This window comes from Bufo gargarizans, chromosome 1 (genome assembly GCF_014858855.1).
Source record: "Bufo gargarizans isolate SCDJY-AF-19 chromosome 1, ASM1485885v1, whole genome shotgun sequence".
In the NCBI taxonomy this organism is placed as follows: Eukaryota; Metazoa; Chordata; class Amphibia; order Anura; family Bufonidae; genus Bufo; species Bufo gargarizans.
In genome coordinates this window covers 346893340-346913943 of record NC_058080.1, presented here as the reverse complement: position 1 = coordinate 346913943, position 20604 = coordinate 346893340, and the positions used below count along the sequence as shown (strand labels likewise).

Below are 20604 nucleotides of genomic sequence, written 5' to 3'. Positions count from 1 at the left end.
TTTGGAGTTTCTCTAGGGGTGCATCGGGGGGCTTCAAATGGGACATGGTGTCCAAAAAAAACAGTCTAGCAAAATCTGCCTTCCAAAAACCGTATGGCATTCCTTTCCTTCTGCGCCCTGCCATGTGCCCGTACAGCAGTTTAGAGAAACACTCCATATGTGGTCATAAACTACAGAATCAGGGCCATAAATAATGAGTTTTGTTTGGCTGTTTAACCCTTGCTTTGTAACTGGAAAAAAATGATTAAAATGGGAAATCTGCCCAAAAAGTGAAATTTTGAAATTGTATCTCTATTTTCCATTAATTCTTGTTGAACACCTAAAGGGTTAACAAAGTTTGTAAAATCAGTTTTGAATACCTTGAGGGGTGTAGTTTCTAGAATGGGGTAATTTTTGGGTGGTTTCTATTATGTAAGCCTCACAAAGGGACTTCAGACCTGAACTGGTGTTTGAAAAGTGGGTTTTTGAAAATTTCTTAAAGTTCGAGATTTGCTTCTAAACTTCTTCTAAGGCCTCATGCACACGACAGTTTTTTTTCACGGTCCGAAAAAACGGGGTCCGTGATCCGTGACCGTTTTTTCGTCCGTGGGTCTTCCTTGATTTTTTGGAGGATCCACGGACATGAAAAAAAAGTCATTTTGGCGTCCGCCTGGCCGTGCGGAGCCAAACGGATCCGTCCTGAATTACAATGCAAGTCAATGGGGACGGATCCGTTTGAAAATTGAGCCACAGTGTGTCATCTTCAAACGGATCCGTCCCCATTGACTTACATTATAAGTCTGGACGGATCCGCTTGCCTCCGCACGGCCAGGCGGACACCCGAACATAACTTGAAGCGTCCCCATCACCATGGGAACGCCTCTACGTTAGAATATACTGTCGGATATGAGCTACTTCGTGAAACTCATTTCCGACAGTATATTCTAACACAGAGGCGTTCCCATGGTGATGGGGACGCTTCAGGTTAGAATACACTGCAAACTTGGTACAAGACTGCCCCCTGCTGCCTGGCACCACCCGATCTCTTACAGGGGGATATGATAGCACAATTAACCTCTTCAGGTGGGGCACCTAAAGGGGTTAATTGTACTATCATATTCTCCTGTAAGAGATCAGGGCTGCCAGGCAGCAGGGGGCAGACCCCCCCTCCCCAGTTTGAATATCGTTGGTGGCACAGTGTGTGCCCATCGCCCCCCCCTTCCTCCCTCTATAGTTAAAATTCGTTGGTGGCACAGTGTGTGCCCATCATCGCCCCCCCCCCCCCTTCCTCCCTCTATAGTTAAAAATCGTTGGTGGCACAGTGAAAACTTAGATCAGAAAAAGCTTTTATGCAGACGGATCTTCGGATCCGTCTGTATGAAAGCAACCTACGGCCACGGATCACGGACACGGATGCCAATCTTGTGTGCATCCGTGTTCTTTCACGGACCCATTGACTTGAGGACAGGTCATATTTTTTTGACGGACAGGATACACGGATCACGGCCTCGGCTGCAAAACGGTGCATTTTCCGATTTTTCCACGGACCCATTGAAAGTCAATGGGTCCGCGAAAAAAAACTGAAAACGGCACAACGGCCACGGATGCACACAACGGTCGTGTGCATGAGGCCTGAGCCTTGTAACATCCCCGCAAAATAAAATGTCATTCCCAAAATGATCCAAACATGAAGTAGACATATGGGGAATGTAAAGTAATAACTTTTTTTGTAGGTATTACTATGTATTATAGAAGTAGAGAAATTGAAACTTGGAAATGTGCTAATTTTTTAAAAATTTTGCTAAATTTGGTATTTTTTTATTAATTTTTTTAAAAAAAATTTTTACTTTTGTTTTTTCGGCACATATTGTACTTCATGACACTGGTAAAAATAATCTCAGAATGGCCTGGATAAGACAAAGCGTTTTAAAGTTATCACCACTTAAAGTGACACTGGTCAGAATTGCAAAAAATGACCTTGAGGGGTTAAGGCTGATTTCACACTTTAGTGATTTGGTCAGTTATTGTGAGCCAAAACCAGGTGTAGGTCCCAAATACAGAACAGGTGCATATCTTTTCTTTATATCTGATCTCTGAGTAGGCTTCACTACTGTTTTGGCCTACAATAACTGATGGAAGTAACTGATCAAATAACTGAAGTGTAAACTCTGCCTTTGGGTCCATTCACACGTCTGTAGTGTATTGCGGATCCGGCACCCCCATAGAACTGCCTATTCTTGTCCTCAATTGCGGACAAGAATAGAACATGTTTTATTTTTTTCGGGAGCCGTGCACCGGAAGATCGGGGCCGCTCTCCGGAAATGCAGATGCAGACAGCACACTGTGTGCTGTCCGCATTTCTTCCGTCTCCATAGAGAATGAATGGGTCCAGATTAGTTCTACAACGTTGCGGAACGGATCTGGACCCATTCTACGGATGTGTGAATGGACCCTTATTCTCAGTTGTCTCTGAGTTGGTGGGTGGATACTAGCTTTTATGATATGTGCCATAGAATCTCCGCTCACTCTGAATCATAAACACCTCATTGTAGAAAAGTACTGATGTGAATAAAGCACTTACTATTAGCTGCTGAATTATGTCTGTGTTCTGTTTCTCTCTGCACTTCCTCCCCCACCCATCTTCCTGGACTTCTAATAGATATGATCCTTCAGTAAGCAAGAAGCCCATCTTGGTCTATCGAGATGAATTTCTCACAAGTTTCAGAGAGACGGGGTGTGCACATCTGACTCTAGAACAAGGCATATTTTTCTGATGTTACAAAGTTTCTTATATTTGCCTGTACTATTGTTTTTTGCAAAGTTGTTGAAAGTACAGTAACAATTTTTAAAGAGGGTTTTCTGCGACCTATTATTGATAATCTATTGTCAGGATGGGTTAACAATATCAGATCAGTGGATGTCTGACCCTTCGCGTTCCGCCAATTGGCTGTTTTGGGCAGGCAAAAGAAACTATACAGTGGACACAACCAGATGTTCCATCCACTGTGTAGTGACCATTACTGCAGCTCTGCTCCCATTCAAATAATTGCAGTTCACAGAAAGCTACATGGTAGACGGAACCTTCCATCGACTGTATAGTTTCTGGAGCCAGCCGCTGCCCTAGACAACTGACTGGTGGAGGTGCTGGAACGTAAGAGGGTAGGCTATCGAAATTGTAGTCTTGCGAAACCCCTTTAAAAAAAGTAAAATTAGAACTTAAATATGTTTGTTTTTGTTTTAGCTTGTAAGCGAAAAGGTTGGAGGAGCAGAAGGGACTAAGCTAGATGAAGACTTTAAGGAAATGGAAAAGGTAAGATATCCTCTTCTTGTCTTTCCCTTGTTATTGTTTCACACTAGCGTCTTTTGCTGATCCGTCATGGATCTGCAAAAATGCTTCAGTACAATAATACAACTGCATGCATACATCATGAACGGATCTGGTTGTATTATGTCTTGTATAGTCATGACGGATCCGTCTTGAACACCATTTAAAGTCAATGGGGGATGGATCAGCTTTCTATTGTGGCAGAGAAAATGGATCCGTCCCCATTGACTTAGGGTACTTTCACACTTGCGTTGTCTGGAGTCCGGCAGGCAGTTCCATCGCCAATCTGTATGCAAACGGAAACCATTTGTAGATGGATGCGGATCTGTCTCACAAATGCATTGCAATACCGGATTTGTCTATCCGGAAAAACGGATCCGGTATTATTTTTTTTTTTACATGTTTAAAGGTCTGCGCAGACCAGATCTGTCAATGCGGCAATTTTAATGCCGGATCCGGCACGAATGCATTCTGATGGAAAATAATGCCGGCTAGTATTCAAGACTTTTGACCGGAGAGAAAAATGCAGCATGCTGTGATTTATTTATTTATTTATTTATTTATTTATTTATTTTTTTCTCCATCCAAATACCGTAAAAGGACTGAACTGAAGACATCCTGATGTGTCCTGAACGGATTGCTTTTCATTCAGAATGCATTAGGATAAAACTTTCCCTAGGACTGAACTCAATACCGGAAAACTTTGACGCAAGTGTGAAAGTACCCTTACATTGTGTGTCAGGACGGATCCGTTTGGCTCCGCTTGGTCAGGTGGACAGCAAAATGCTGCAGGCAGCGTTTGGTGTCCGCTTCCAGAGCGGAATGGTGACTGAACGGAGGTAAACTGATGCATTCTGAGCTGATCCTTTTCCATTCAGAATGCATTAAGGGCAAACCTCATCCTTTTTGGACCGCTTTTGAGAGCCCTGAACGGATCTCACAAAAGTCAAAACCCAAGTGTGAAAGTAACCTTACATTTTTAGTCTTGGCACACTAATAATAAATATGGGCTGTAACTGCTTTACATTACAGGCCTGAGACCTAGGGTTAGGTCTCGTGCACACAGCCGTTACCCCGCCGTGCCCGTATTGCAGCCTACAAACATTCACTTAAAATTGGATCCGCAATCTGCAAGCAGCGGTGCGGCATTGAAGCACTACGGAGTGTGTCTGTGGTTTTCGGTCCGTGCCTCCGCACTGCAAAAAATAGAACATGTTCTATTTTTTTGCAGTGCTGACCGATCAACTTGAATGGGTCTGGATCCGACTGCGGCAGCCAAAACACGGAACGGCTAAGCAACGGCCAGAGCATGAGCCCTAATGTTCACACTGTGTTCATACTCGACACTAGGAAATGCTCCTAGCGTACACATGCTGAATGTCTCCATGCAGTGTCATGTGTTAACTGGTATTCATAAAAAAACTACTTTATGGCATATGTCTGGGCTGTGTCTGTACACAAGACATACACAAGTGTAGAACGCACAGTTGTAGTTCTGAGACATTCTGCTGAAAACGTGCTGCTCTGCTGCCGTCATGTAAAGGGTTGTCATGAAGACCTTATGCAGATTTAAATCTCTATCCGCACCTTATAAACAGAAATCCTTTGCACAATTCAAGCCAGGTAGGTACAGTGATCCCTCAAGATACAATGGCCTCAGAATACAATATTTTCAACATACAATGGTCTTTTCTGACCCATCGTAAGTTGAAACTAGATTCAACATGCAATACCTCAGACCCAGATCCAACCAATCCAGGCCACTTCTCTGGTAAAACAGATGTATTAGTTGCTAGTTAGGCTACTTTCGCACTAGTGTTCGGGGCTCCGCTTGTGAGTTCCGTTTGAAGGCTCTCACAAGCGGCCCCGAATGCATCCATACTGCCCCAATGCATTCTGAGTGGATGCGGATCCGCTCAGAATGCATCAGTCTGGCACAGTTTGGCCTCCGCTCCGCTCAGCAGGCGGACACCCGAACGCCTGGCCGTGCGGAGGCAAACGGATCCGTCCAGACTTACAATGTAAGTCAATGGGGATAGATCCGTTTGAAATTGACACAATATGGCTCAATTTCAAACGGATCCGTTCCTAATTGACTTTCAATGTAAAGTCTGGACGTGCAGACACCAGACGGATCCGCTCCGAATGCAAGTGTGAAAGTAGCCTTAGCAGTTGTTCCTGACTGTTTTATATGTAAGAACTTGTCTTATCTGCCTTAGTTATCTGCTTGTTTTTCTTATATCTTTATTTTCTCTTATCCTGGATGACATTTTAGGGCTTTGGAACAGATTACTCAAGTCACAATGGTTTCAACATAGAATGGTTGTCCTGGAACCAATTAATATTGTATCTTGAGGGACCACTGTATTAGAATTTATTATATCTGTTCGGATCCATAAATGGGGCACATGTATTATAGCTGTACACTAGAGGTGAGCGAATTTCCGGTTATGCAAGTCGTTCACACTTCGTTTACTGGTAAAAGGTGAATTGCGTTATGGATTCCGTTACCACGGACCATGACGCAATTCTATGACAGAATGAATAACGCTTATCTCTACTGTACACCTGGCATTTAGCTCAAACATTTTACAACTTTTTGAGGGAATGGATGGAGTTTAGCAGGGTAAGTACTCCTCAGTTCAATTTATGTAATATAATTAACACAAGAAAACTGGCATACCTTATAGCTGAAACCTACCCCAACTTGTAGCTTGCATATTTTTAAGAGCTTTGCGCCTCTTAGCCCCATTGATGTGGCAAATGTATTATCTGTGGACTGTTTCAGGCCTCACTATTAGGGCTCATGCACACGACAGTATTTTGCATTCAGTATACTGGCCATTTTTTTTAGCTCAGTATGCGGTACATATACTGAACCATTCATTTCAATGGTTCAGCAAAAAAACTGAAGTGTCTCCGTGTGCATTCCGTTTTAGTATTTCCGTACAGTGAAAAGATAGAACATGTCCTATTCTTGTCAGCAAATCACGGTGCTTGGTCAATGGGTCTGCAAAAAAAGGAACACATACGAAAATGCATCCGTATGTCTTCCGTATCTGTTCAGTTTTTGCGGAACCATCTATTGAAAATGTTATGGCCAGCCCAATTTTCTCTATGTAATTACTGTATATGGCATATGGAAAAACCGAACAGAAAAAAGGTAAGGAAATGGGAAACACAACGGAAACTAAAAAAAACAGAACAACGGATCTGTAAAAAACCTGGACAAAATCTGCCCCACTGCCATTGCTACCAACAGATAATGTACCGCTCCTGGTTAAGATGGCGTTTCCTTTAGTGACTGGCATATATATAATTTTCTAGACTCTAACTCACACTACCGGCCTGATTGTTGAATTTGGTGGAGAACCAATTTTTAATCCGTATTTAATAAAATGTTCTTAACGTACTTTTTTCAGGCAGTTAACAGATTCCTTTAGTGGACAAATTCTAATATTTGGGTCACCCCGAATATTCAGAATTATGCTAAAGTAAACCTTCTACCTTTGTTTGATAAGATGAAAGCTAAAATGGAGACATGGGTCAAGTTACCCTTGTCAGTAATAGGAAGTGCAAATCTCATTGAAATGATTTTGATGCCTCAGTTATTGTATATTTTGCACAGTGCCCCCTGTGGTTTTCTACATACAGGTGTTCAAAATAATATCAGTCAGACATCACTAGAGGAAAATGGGTAATTCCAGACATTGTTCAGAAGAACAGCATACCTTGATTAAAAAGTTGATTGGCGAGGGGAAAACATAAAGAAGTGCAGAAAATGATGGGATGCTCAGCTAAAATGATTGCAAATGCTTTAAAATGGCAACCAAAACCTGAAAGACCTGGAAGAAAGCTAAAAACTACCATTCAAATGGATAGAAGAATAGCCAAAATGGCAAGGACTCAGCCAACAATCAACTCCAGGAAGATCAAAGAAGGTCTAAAGTTACCTGTGAGTACTGTTACAATTAGAAGATGCCTATGTGAAGCCAAGCAATCTGCAAGAAACTCCCGCAAAGTGCCACTGTTGAAAATAAGACATGTGCTGAAGAGGTGACAATTTGCCAAAGAGCACATTGACTGGCCTAAAGAGAAATGGCCCAACGTTTTGTGGACTGATGAAAGTAAGATTGTTCTTTTTGGGTCTAGTGGCCGGAGACTGTTTGTCAGACAACCCCCAAATACTGAATTCAAGCCACAGTACACTGTGAAGACAGTGAAACATGGTGGCGCAAGCCTCATGATATGGAGATGTTTCTCATACTGTGGTGTTGGGCCTATTTATTGCATGCCAGGGATCATGGATCAGTTTGAATATATCAGAATACTTTAAGAGGTCATGCTGCCTTAGGCCTCTTTCACACGACCGTTTTTTTTTTCCGTTTTGCGGGCCGTTTTTTGCGGTCCGTATACGGTCCGTATACGGAACCATTCATTTCAATGGTTCCGCAAAAAAAACGGAATGTACTCCGTGTGCATTCCGTTTCCGTATTTCCGTTTTTCCGTTCCGTTTAAAGATAGAACATGTCCTATATTTGGCCGCAAATCACGTTCCGTGGCTCCATTAAAGTCTATGGGTCCGCAAAAAAACGGAATGCATACGGAAATGCATCCGTATGTCTTCCGTATCCGTTCCGTTTTTTGCGGAACCATCTATTGAAAATGTTATGCCCAGCCCAATTTTTTATATGAAATTACTGTATACTGTATTTGCCATACGGAAAAACGGAACGGAACAACGGAACGGAAACGGAACCACAACGGAAGCAAAAAACGGAACAACGGATCCGTGAAAAACGGACCGCAAAACACTGAAATGGACATACTGTCGTGTGAAAGAGGCCTTATGCTGAAGAGGAAATGCCCTTGAAATGGGTGCTCCAACAAGACAACGACCCCAAACACACCAGTAAACGTGCAACATCTTGGTTCCGGACCAACAAGATTGACGTTATGGAGTGCTCAGCCCAATCTCCGGATCTTAATCCAACAGAAAACTTGTGAGGTGACATCAAAAATGCAGTTTCTGAGGCAAAACCAAGAAATAGAGAAGGACTGTGGAATGTAGTGCAATCATCTTGGGCTGGAATACCTGTTCACAGGTGTCAGAAGATGGTTGACTCCATGCAACACAGATGTACAGCAGTTCTCAGAAACAGTGGTTATACAACTAAATATTAGTTAAGTGATACAAAGGAAAGCAAAATCTTCAAACATTTTTCAGTTATATAGTGAATGTTTGAGTTTGTAAAGATGAATTCAAATACTGCAATTTTTTTGAACAGTCTAATATTCACTTTTGAATATATATATATATATATATATATATATATAATTTTTTAGAGGAACAACACAAATTTTATATATTTTTCTGTGTTTTGATTTGGAATACAATGTGTAGTGTTCCCAATGCATTTGTGTGTATGGAATATAAAGCAATTAGAAGGATTTTGAGCTTGTATTCACTTTTTTAAGCACACTGCTGTTATTTTGAACACAACTGTACTTATTCCGGCAGATGGATGGCATCTTTCGGGACCTTTGGGAAAAAAAAGTCACCCCTAGAATTCAATTGGAAAAATTGCAACTGGCTAAAGCGAAGGGATTGGTATCCTTGCCCCATCCATGGACTTTTTTATATATATTTTTCTGGCTTTGCATTTGTAGGGATGGGACTTAGCTGCTGAACCGGACTCCAGATAATTGACATTAAGGCATATTTTAGCTACTGATAAACCTATGGGCTTCCAAGGACCCCACTAAGTTAAGTTGATAACGCACTTGATGCCTACTGTATAGCTATTACATAAGACCTAATAGAAAGTGAAGGAGTTATTGGAGTTCGAGGGGTGCACTAAATATACCCCACATTGGCGTAACTGTTTTATATAGGAGAGCTGTAAGATTTTGATAGTTGGGTACAAAAGGGGATTAAACAGGTCCATCAACTATATGATAATATATTTAAATCTTTCCAAACCTTATGCTACCTTCACATTAGCATTTACATCTGGCAGAGGATCTCTTTTTCCTTCAAGGGATGCAGAGAAAACAGGTCCGTTCCCCATTGACTTTCAGTGGTGGTCTTGATGGATTAGTCATTGCTATGTTAAAGATAATACATGGATCCGTTCATAACATGCCAATGCAACCAAGAAAATTTATATTAGCTCAAAGTGTTAGATTTAGGTGCCATATGAATTTTTTAAAGTGGTTTATGAGGTTTGGATAAATAATTTGGTTGGGTCTGGGGTTGCAGCTCAGTTGACGTTAATGGGCTGTAATATATCCCCAGTGGATAGAGGGGGCACTGTTTTTGCAGAAAGTAGCTGTGTTTTTCTATTCATGGTCAACCCCTTCAAGCACAGGACTTTTCTGCATACACATATTTAAAACCCAACAGTCTTGTAAGAGCAATTTAGCAGGTCTTACACTCCAGAATTCTGGATTTTTGCAGTCTGAGGCAGAGTTCACATGACTCTTTACTTCACATATGTGTTGTGAGCTCCAGCAGTCAGTTCCGGCGGAGGATTTCACTATATCGGCAAATATGCTGACTTTCAGCTGGGCAAAAAATACTCCTTGCAGCATTATATGGTGGAAAGTGGCTGGATCCAGTTATACTCAATGGGGATACGGCTGTGCGTGAATGTCTGCAGTCTGTTCCTGCACAGACTGTCTGTGTTCGCAAGGCATGCGTGAATGCAGTCTTAACCTCCTCAGGACCGCCGTACGCAGGATTGCGTCTTTGCGGCGGTCCTGTTACTCTGGGTGGACGCGCCGGTGCGTCCTCTTGCGAGACGCCGGCATGCGCATCGCGAGCCGGCAACATTTAAAGGACAAGTTCGTCATCAACCTGCCAGCCAATGATCGTCGCTGGCAGGTTGATGATTTTCAAAAAAACGAATCAGAAGCCAGCTTCTTTTTTTATTTTGTAAATATGATGTGTTAAATGGCTGCTGTGCTCCTCTGCTCTTTCTTTTGGTCAGTTGGTTCCAGCAGAGGAGCACACATCACTGTGAGTACCCACCAACACCACACTTAGCCCCCAGATCACCCTCCATCACCCCAATTAACCCCTTGATCACCCCTTCTTACCCCTGTCAATCACTAGTGAAAGGGGAAAAAAGTGATCAGTGTAAACTGCCATTTTTTTTTTTTTCACTGGTATTGACTGATAGGTTTTAGGATAGTTTAGGTCCCTTGGTTAGGTAGTTTGGCGATCGTTTAGCGCCCACCGCACCGCAGTCACTTATTCGCTGACTAGCGTATCGCTAATCGGCATTTGTCCTTTTATAGTATCTGTAAGTGATCAGAACTGATCACAGTCAGATCTATAATAGTGTTAGTGTCACCTTAGTTCGCCCTCCACCCAAAACGCAGTGTTTGCCCGATCAGGCCTGATCGGTCGCCCACACGTGCGTTCACCCACGCCCGCCCCACCGCAGTGACAAAAAATTTATTTTTTTGATCACTGCACATTCACTTTACAAGCCCTGCGGCGATAAAACAAAATCAGTTTTGATATTTATCAACCGCAGCGGCCTCCGGTACTTCGCTAGCCTCCCATTTTTAAGACGGGCTTGCTTTTTTTCTTGGGTAGTCTCAGGCAATACCCCTAAATTTAGTTGCCCAAATGTCAAACAGGGGGGTATTCTTCTGAAGAGGTCTACAGGCTTCTGACCCAGTCGGATGAGGAATGGGAACCCTCATCTGATGAATCTAGCGGGTCAGAATATGAACCTGTAGAAAGCAGTGGCAGTCTGACCCAAAGTTCGGACGAGGAGGTTGAGGTCCCTGATAGCACCAGGCGTACCCGGCCCCGTGTCGCTAGACCACAGGTTGCGCAGGATCCGTTTCAAGGGCAGCAGAGTGGGGCTGGCGGTGTCGGATTACGTGGTGAGGCATACACCAGCAGCGCAGCCCTCCCTGGACCTAGTACCAGCACTGCCGTACAACCTGGTGAAGTGGCGAGCACCAGAAGGGCAGTTGAAGCTGGTACGGTGGCACGAGCAGTAGTTACCCCGTCACAGCCACCGCACAGACAGGCCCGTAGAGCTCCTAGAATCCCTGAGGTGCTGGCAAACCCTGATTGGCAGTCCCCAACTTCAGCCGCACCTGTAGTTCCCCCTTTCACCGCCCAGTCTGGAGTTCGGGTTGAGAGAGCTCAGATCGGTTCGGCCCTGGGATTTTTTGAGCTGTTCTTGACTGCGGAGCTCTTGGACTTAGTCGTGGCAGAAACAAATCGATATGCCACTCAATTTATATCCGCCAACCCGGGAAGCTCTTATGCCCAGTCTTTCCGGTGGAAACCAGTCCAAGTTTCCGAAATTAACATTTTTCTGGGCCTTCTCCTCAACATGGGTCTAACCAAAAAGCATGAATTGCGGTCATATTGGTCCACGAACCCGATTCATCACATGCCCATGTTCTCTGCTGCTATGTCCAGTCCAGGACACGTTTTGAGACCATCCTGCGTTTCCTGCACTTTAGCGACAACACCACCCCCCGTCCCAGAGGCCACCCAGCTTTTGACCGGCTCCACAAAATTCGGCCCCTCATAGACCACTTCAACCAGAAATTTGCAGATTTGTATACCCCTGAGCAAAACATCTGCGTAGACGAGTCCCTTATACATTTTACCGGGCGCCTTGGCTTCAAACAATACATCCCAAGCAAGCGAGCCCGGTATGGGGTCAAATTGTATAAGCTCTGTGAAAGAGCCACATGCTATACCCTCAAATTTCGGATCTATGAGGGAAAAGATCAGACCCTGGAGCCGGTCGGTTGCCCTGACTACCTGGGGAGCAGTGGGAAGACAGTCTGGGACTTGGTGTCACCCTTATTTGGCAAGGGGTACCATCTTTATGTGGATAATTTCTACACAAGTGTGGCCCTCTTCAGGCATTTGTTTCTAGAACAGATTGGCTGCTGTGGCACCGCGCAAACTAGTCGCGCGGGCTTCCCCCAACGGCTCGTTACCACCCGTCTTGCAAGGGGGCAGAGGGCTGCCTTGTGTAACGAAGAACTGCTCGCGCTGAAATGGAGAGACAAGCGTGACATTTACATGCTCTCCTCCATTCACGCAGACACGACAATCCAAATTGAACGGGCAACCCGTGTCATTGAAAAGCCCCTCTCAGTCCACGACTATAATTTGCTCATGGGATGGGTGGCCTTCAATGACCAGATGTTGGCTCCGTATTTAGTGTCCCGCCGCACCAGACGCTGGTATAAGAAGGTGTCTGTATACCTAATTCAATTGGCTCTGTATAATAGTTTTGTTCTCTACAGTAAGGCTGGGAGAACGGGATTCTTCCTCAAATTTCAGGAAGAGATCATCGAGAACCTCCTGTACCCAGGAGGTTCCGCGGCCCCATCCACCAGTGTAGTTAGCCGTCTACACGAGCGACATTTCCCCACTGTCGTTGCTGGTACCTCAGACCGACCGCCACCCTGAAAAAAACGTGTCTGTAGCAGGAGTGAAATAAGGTTTGACACCCGCTATTTCTGTCCTGACTGCCCTGACCACCCTGCCCTATGCTTTGGAGAGTGTTTCTGGAAGTACCACACACAGGTACACTTGGCATAGGGATCACATCTCACAGGACAGGCACACAGGGCTATTAGGGCCCTTTCACTCACAGCTGCTGCAAACCTCTCCTTTCACCTGGGATAAAGTGCATAATGTACTTCGCCACATCTTTGGGCGATTTGCGCTTTGCACATTGTCCCATGGGGAAGGGGAGGTTTGTCCTATAAAGGTAAAAATAAAAATAGTCACCGGTAAGCAAAAAAGTTTAAGTTCAGTTTCAAAAGTTAAATAAAGTTTATATGTTCTGTTCTAAAGTTTTTGTAAAGTTAATAAAATTTATTGCGTTGCGGCCTGGTTTTTATTTTATTTTTTTTACCTTCCAGGTGGACCAACCTATCACTGCAGCACTGATGTGCATTCTGACAGAAGCATTCTGCTGTCACATTACACACAAGTCGGTGTATGCGGCGCTGCAAGACTAGATTTCTCCTCTGCAGTAAAAGATACGTTTGCCGAGGCATATGAGCTGAGGAGGTGGCGGTGTTCATATGCTTTGGCAAACACTTTTGTATATAAAAAAAAATATATATAAAATCCCGGCAAGGATTTATTCATCCACATCGATTGATGTGAATGGAGAAATCGGGTTTGCCAGGACATACGAGCTAAGTGGGTATGGATGTTGGGCGGAGCTCCTATGTCCTGGCAGACGCCTTTCCCCTCTTTTTTTTTTTTATATTTTTTTTTAGAATGAAGAAATCTGTGCTGTTCATTTTTTCTTTCAGCCCAGAGGCTGAATGGAGAAAAAAAAAATCTCATTACCTGTATGCTCAATATAAGGAGAATAGCAGAAACTCCTAATGCTGGCCATACATGTAATGATTGCGGAGACCCTCAACTGCCAGGGCAGTACAAACACCCCACAAATAACACCATTTTGGAAAGAAGACACCCCAAGGTATTCGCTGAGGGGCATATTGAGTCCATGAAAGATTCAAATTTTGGTCTCAAGTTAGCGGAAAGGGAGATTTTGTGAGAAAAAAACAAAAAATAATCAATTTCCGCTAACTTGTGCCCAAAAATCTTTTTTTTTCTATGAACTCTGCATGCCACTCATTGAATACCTCGGGGTGTCTTCTTTCCAAAATGGGGTCACATGTGGGGTATTTATACTGCCCTGGCTTTTTAGGGGCCCTAAAGCGTGAGAAGAAGTCTGGTATCCAAATGTCAAAAAATGCCCTCCTAAAAGTAATTTGGGCACCTTTGCGCATCTAGGCTGCAAAAAAGTGTCACACATGTGATATCGCCGTACTCAGGAGAAGTTGGGGAATGTTTTTTGGGGTGTCATTTTACATATACCCATGCTGGGTGAGAGAAATATCTTGGCAAAAGACAACATTTCCCATTTTTTTTTTTTATTCAAAGTTGGCATTTGACCAAGATATTTCTCTCACCCAGCATGGATATATGTAAAATGACACCGCAGAACACATTCCCCAACTTCTCCTGAGTACGGCGATGCCAGATGTGACACTTTTTTGCAGCCTAGGTGGGCAAAGGGGCACACATTCCAAAGAGCACTTTTTCGGATTTCACCATCATTTTTTACAGATTTTGATTTCAAACTTCTTCTCACGCATATGGGCCCCTGAAACGCCAGAGCAGTATAACTACCCCACAAGTGACCCCATTTTGGAAAGAAGACACCTCAAGGTATTTTGTGATGGGCATAGTGAGTTCATGGAAGTTTTTATTTGTTGTCACAAGTTAGTGGAATATGAGACTTTGTAAGAAAAAAAAAAAATCATCATTTTCCGCTAACTTGTGACAAAAAATAAAAAGTTCTATGAACTCACTATGCCCATCAGCGAATACCTTAGGGTGTCTACTTTCCAAAATGGGGTAATTTGTGGGGTTTTTCTACTGTCTGGGCATTGTAGAACCTCAGGAAACATGACAGGTGCTCAAAGTCTGAGCTGCTTCAAAAAGCGGAAATTCACATTTTTGTACCATAGTTTGTAAACACTATAACTTGTACCCAAACCATTTTTTTTTTTACCCAAACTTTTTTTTTTATCAAAGACATGTAGCACAATAAATTTTGCGAAAAATTTATATATGGATGTCGTTTTTCTTTTTGCAAAATTTTACAACAAAGTGAAAAATGTCATTTTTTTGCAAAAAAATCGTTAAATTTCGATTAATAACAAAAAAGTAAAAATGTCAGCAGCAATGAAATACCACCAAATGAAAGCTCTATTAGTGAGAAGAAAAGGAGGTAAAATTCATTTGGGTGGTACGTTGCATGACCGAGCAATAAACTGTGAAAGTAGTGTAGTGCAGAAGTTTAAAAAGTGGCCTGGTCATTAAGGGGGTTTAAGCTAGGGGGGCTGAGGTGGTTAAAAGATAACTGTCATATTTATATATTTTTTTTATTTGCTAGTTTATTAGAGCTAGGCATGTATACCTGAGTTAGTCTGTCAATGATTGTCAAAAGATCTGTAATTACAGCTTTCATTAATGTCGCCTGTCCCTTTCCACTGCTCCCTTAAAGAGGACCTTTAACCAGAATTAAACTTCTAAAGTAACTATACAGTCATGTAGAATGGCGCCCAGGGACCCCCCTGCACTTACTGTTATACCTAGGCGCCGCTCCGTTCTCCCATAATTGCCTCCGGTATCTTTACAGTTAGGCTCCACCCAGGGAAACCTGCCGGCGCCTCCTTCTCCCATGCTGCAGCGCTTTCCAATCACAGCGCTCGGCTCATAGCCTGAGAGAGAAAAAAGCCTTTCAGGCTATGAGCTGAGTGCTGTGATTGGCCAGCGCTACAGCATGGGAGAATGAGCCGACGGCAGGTTCCCCTGGGTGGAGCCTAACTGTAAAGATACCGGAGGCAATTACGGGAGAACGGAGCAGCACCCAGGTGGGCGCCGCTCTACATGCCTGTATAGTTACTTTAGAAGTTTAATTCTGGTGAAAGGTCCTCTTTAAAAGACCGTTGCTATTGCTCATCTGTCTCTGGCTAGGAAGTCAGAGGGGCGGTCCTTCACACTGCATGCCTGCATTAGGCTTCAGAGTGAGGAGGCGTGTATCGCAGTAATCCAATCTGATTGGCTGGCAGGGAGCTGCTGGCTACAGCAAGTTTGTATGTCACCTGAGGGAATGCAGTTTTGGCCTCTGAGAACTGGCAGAGGAGCCATCTTGAGAAGATCCTCCTAATGTAGGATTCAATACAGCCGTAACTAAGGGGAAAACTCAAGGAAAACAGTGGTAAGTGAAGAAACTAAAGATGGCTTTATGCATAATGCTGCTGCAGCAGTAACATATGCTAAAATATGACAGTTCTCCTTTAACTTTCCATTTTGGTGATCCATGTGAAAAACCCGAAAAAAAAAACTGATCCATTGCTTTGAGCATCACTTAATTCAGATATGCTAATGACAATGTTTTTTATGCCACCATAAAAGATGCAGTCACTGGCATTTACTTGTTTGTCGGATAATTTCTGGGCATACTTACATGGAGCAGTGATGGTGAATGAACATTTGTACCGTCAACAGGTGGTGATCTTTGTTCATGAATCGCAGCAGTCCTCCTCTACAGAGACAGAACCGGGAAACAATATATTTCATCTTGCTTCTCCATATCAAATTATGCTGTCAAAATCCAGGGTGTACTGGCTTGGGCTACTTTCACACTAGCGTTTTTGCTGGTTCCGGCAAGGCTCAGCAAAAACGTTTGTTAATAATACAACCATCTGCATTCGTTATGAACGGATCTGGTTGTTATATCTCTAACATTGCCAGGACGGATCTGTCATGAACTCTATTGAAAGTCAATGGAGGACGGATCTGTTTTCTATTGTGGCAGAGAAAACGGATCTGTCCCCATTGACTTCAATTGTGGGGTCATGACTGATCCGTCTTTCTCTGGATCCCAGGATGGAAAGCAAACTGCGGTTTGCTCTCCAGTATGGGAACAAAACTAAATAGAACGGAATGCATTTTGGAGCATTCCGTTCAGTTCAGTTTTGTCCCCATTGACAATGAATGGAAACAAAACGGAAGCGTTTTTTTTCCAGTATTGAGCCCCTATGATGGATCTCTGTGAAAGTAGCCCTAACCCTTTTACTGTGAACATCCACTATCCTAGTGTTACTTTTTGCCATAGGTTTGAATAAGGCCACTTTCACACTCACGTTTTGTGCGGATCTGCATGGACAGATCCGTTCAGTTAATACAACCGCCTGCATCTGTTCAGAACGGATCCGTTTGTATTATATTTAACATAGCCAAGACGGATCCGTCTTGAACACCATTGAAAGTCAATGGAGGACGGATCCGTTTTCTATTGTGTCAGTTAAAACGGATCCGTCCCCATTGACTTACATTGTGTGCCAGGACGGATCTGATTGGCTTAGTTTCATCAGAAGGACACCAAAACGCTGCAAGCAGAGTTTTGTTGTGTCCATCTCCAAAGTGGAGTGGTGACGGAAAGGAGGCAAACTGATGCATTCTGAGCGGATTCTTTTCCATTCAGAATGCAAACTGATCCGTTTTGGACCGCTTGTGAGATCCCTGAAGAGGTCTCGCAAACGGAAAGCCAAAACGAGTGTGAAAGTAGACTTAGAGCCTTTTGAATCGGGCATCAAAAGAGAAAGCAAAACTGAGTAAGTGCTCTTTCAAGCGTTGTAAAACTAATCGGTGTGCTTTTTTTAAATTTATTTATTTTTTGCACCTTCTCCATTGAGTGGGCAATTTTTGCACAAAAATCAGATCTAAGTGGTTAATAATGAAACTTTTCTGTACAGACTGATGGTCCATTAGTAAAATCGCACATATGACTTGGCCCTTTGTCAGTAACAGGTCAGTGTTCAGTCCAGTTTCTGTGCCTTGAATCTGCTGCATTGTGTGTATTGCATTTTTAATTTATCTTCTACATAGACAACTCATTCTGACATATGTCAATATGAATTTTTATTATTTTTCTAACTCACCGGTAATTTAAATTGCTTTGCACATCTATTTTCTGTTGGTTATGCAGTAAATTTGTTGTGTTCTTGCAGAAGGTAGATGTTACCAGTAAAGCAGTGTCTGAAGTCCTGGCTAAGACCATTGAATATCTTCAACCAAACCCTGGTACGTTGTATTGTGTTGTGACTGATTTGTAAACAGTTATTTTCTTGAACAGATATTCATTTATTAGGAGCAAAAGTGTTGTCTTGTTTTGTTTTTTTGATCTAGTAAATTTTTTTAAATTAAAAAATCTTCTATTATTCTAAACAGTACCTTGTTCCCATGAGTAGAATGAAAATGTAACATAGATAGAGATGTAGAGCTGTGTGTGTACTCCAATATAGATACTGTTTTGGTTTAAAGTATTTCGTTTCCAAGTTAAGTGCTCAGAAGACCCATCACATTACATGTAAGATAGTCACCTCTGGAAACCTAATTACAAATCAGTAATAATCTTTATTTTTAAGCGCCAACATGTTCCGTAGCGCTTTACAATCAGAGGGTTCATGAACAAACATAAATCATACATTACATAGCAAACGAGCCAACGATTAGTAAGATAGTTTATAAGGCTGAAAAAAGACATCTGTCCATCCAGTTCGGCCTGTTATCCTGCAAGTTGATCCAGAGGAAGGCAAAAAGACCCTTGTGAGGAAGAAGCCAATTTTCCTCACTTTAGGGGAAAAAATTCCTTCCCGACTCCAATCAGACAATCAGAATAACTCCCTGGATCCACGACCCCTCTCTAGTAGCTGTAGCCTGTAATATTATTACGCTCCAGAAATACATGCAGGCCCCTCTTGAATTCTTTTAGTGAACTCACCATTACCACCTCCTCAGGCAGAGAGTTCCATAGTCTCACTGCTTTTACAGTAAAGAATCGTTTTCTATTTTTGTGCACGAACCTCCTTTCCTCCAGACGCAGAGGATGTCCCCTCGTCAGTCACAGTCCTGGGGATAAATAGATGATGGGAGAGATCTCTGTACTGTCCCCTGATATATTTATACATAGTTTATTTATACATTAGATATCCCCTTAGTCATCTTTTTTTCTAAAGTGAATAACTGTAATTTTGATAATCTTTCAGGGTACTGTAGTTGCCCCATTCCAGTTATTAGTTGCCCTCCTCTGGACCCTCTCCAGCTCTGCTGTGTCTGCCTTGTTCACAGGAGCCCAGAACTGTACACAGTACTCCATGTGTGGTCTGACTAGTGATTTGTAAAGTGGCAGGACTATGTTCTCATCACAGGCATCTATGCCCCTTTTGATGCAACCCATTATCTTATTGGCTTTGGCAGCAGCTGCCTGACACTGGTTTCTACAGCTTAGTTTGGAACACTCCCTGTCAGTAAAGAGTCCTTAAATATCAGAAATAAGGGACTGGCTATGACATTATTCACTTCTCTTATGATACGGGGGTGTATGCCATCTGGTCCCTGTGGTAACACAAAAGGTAAAATCAGGTTGTTGACTTGACTTAAAAAAAAAAAAAAAAAAATCTTTTTTTATTTTCAGAAATACAGTAAGGCAACCAAAAGTAACGCAATCAGTCAGCTCCATAAAACGTTATGTAGAATTCCACAATGGCTAAATATTGAGTGCTGATAAGCGCATTTCCATGCTAAATAAAGTTCCATGTGAACAATAAATGAAAGAAAGAAAAGTAGCATTTTTAACCCCTTAGGGACACAGCCTTTTTACACCTTGGGACCAGGCCATTTTTTGCAAATCTGACCAGTGTCACTTTAAGTGATGATAACTTTAAAACGCTTTGACTTATCCAGGCCATTCTGAGATTGTTTTTTCGTCACATATTGTACTTCATGACACTGGTAAAAAAAAGTTAAAAAAAAATATTTTTTTTTGCATAAAAAAATGTCAAATTTACCAAAAATTTGGAAAAATTAGCCAATTTCAAAGTTTGTTTCTCTACTTCTGTAATACATAGTAATACCCCTAAAAATTGTGATGACTTTACATTCCCCATATGTCTTCTTCATGTTTGAATTATTTTGGGAATGATATTTTATTTTTTGGGGATGTTACAAGGCTTAGAAGTTTAGATGCAAATCTTGAAATTTTTCAGAAATTTACAAAAAAACAATTTTTAGGGACCACTACAGCTCTGAAGTCACTTTGCGAGGCTTACATAATAGAAACCACCCAAAAATGACCCCATTCTATAAACTACACCCCTCAAGGTATTCAAAACTGATTTTACAAACTTTGTTAACCCTTTAGGTGTTGCACAAGAGTTATTGGCAAATGGGGATGAAATTTGAGAATTTCATTTTATTGCCTAATTTTCCATTTTAACCCATTTTTTCCACTAACAAAGCAAGGGTTAACAGCCAAACAAGACTGTATCTTTATTGCCCTGACTCTGCCGTTTACAGAAACACCCCATATGTGGCCGTAAACTACTGTACGGCCACACAGCAGGGCGTAGAGTGAAAGGTGCGCCGTTTGGTTTTTGGAAGGCAGGTTTTGCTGGACTGGTTTTTTGACACCATGTCCCATTTGAAGCCCCCTGATGCACCCCTAGAGTAGAAACTCCATAAAAGTTACCCCATCTAAGAAACTACACCCCTCAAGGTATACAAAACTGATTTTACAAACTTTGTTAACCCTTTATGTGTTGCACAAGATTTAATGGAAAATAGAGATACAATTTCAAAATTTCACTTTTTTGACAGATTTTCCATTTTAATATATTTTTTCCAGTTACAAAGCAAAGGTTAACAG

At 42.4% G+C, this 20604-nt stretch overlaps 1 protein-coding gene across 1 annotated transcript in view; it reads left to right on the top strand.

Annotated features, from left to right (window-relative positions):
* SH3GL1 (SH3 domain containing GRB2 like 1, endophilin A2) overlaps positions 1-20604 on the top strand; it is a 200717-nt gene that overhangs the window by 27174 nt on the left and 152939 nt on the right. Inside the window, exons 2-3 of the mRNA XM_044306712.1 lie at positions 3221-3289; positions 17909-17981. Of these exons, the coding sequence (XP_044162647.1) occupies positions 3221-3289; positions 17909-17981 (142 nt within the window). The remainder of the gene's footprint in view (positions 1-3220; positions 3290-17908; positions 17982-20604) is intronic.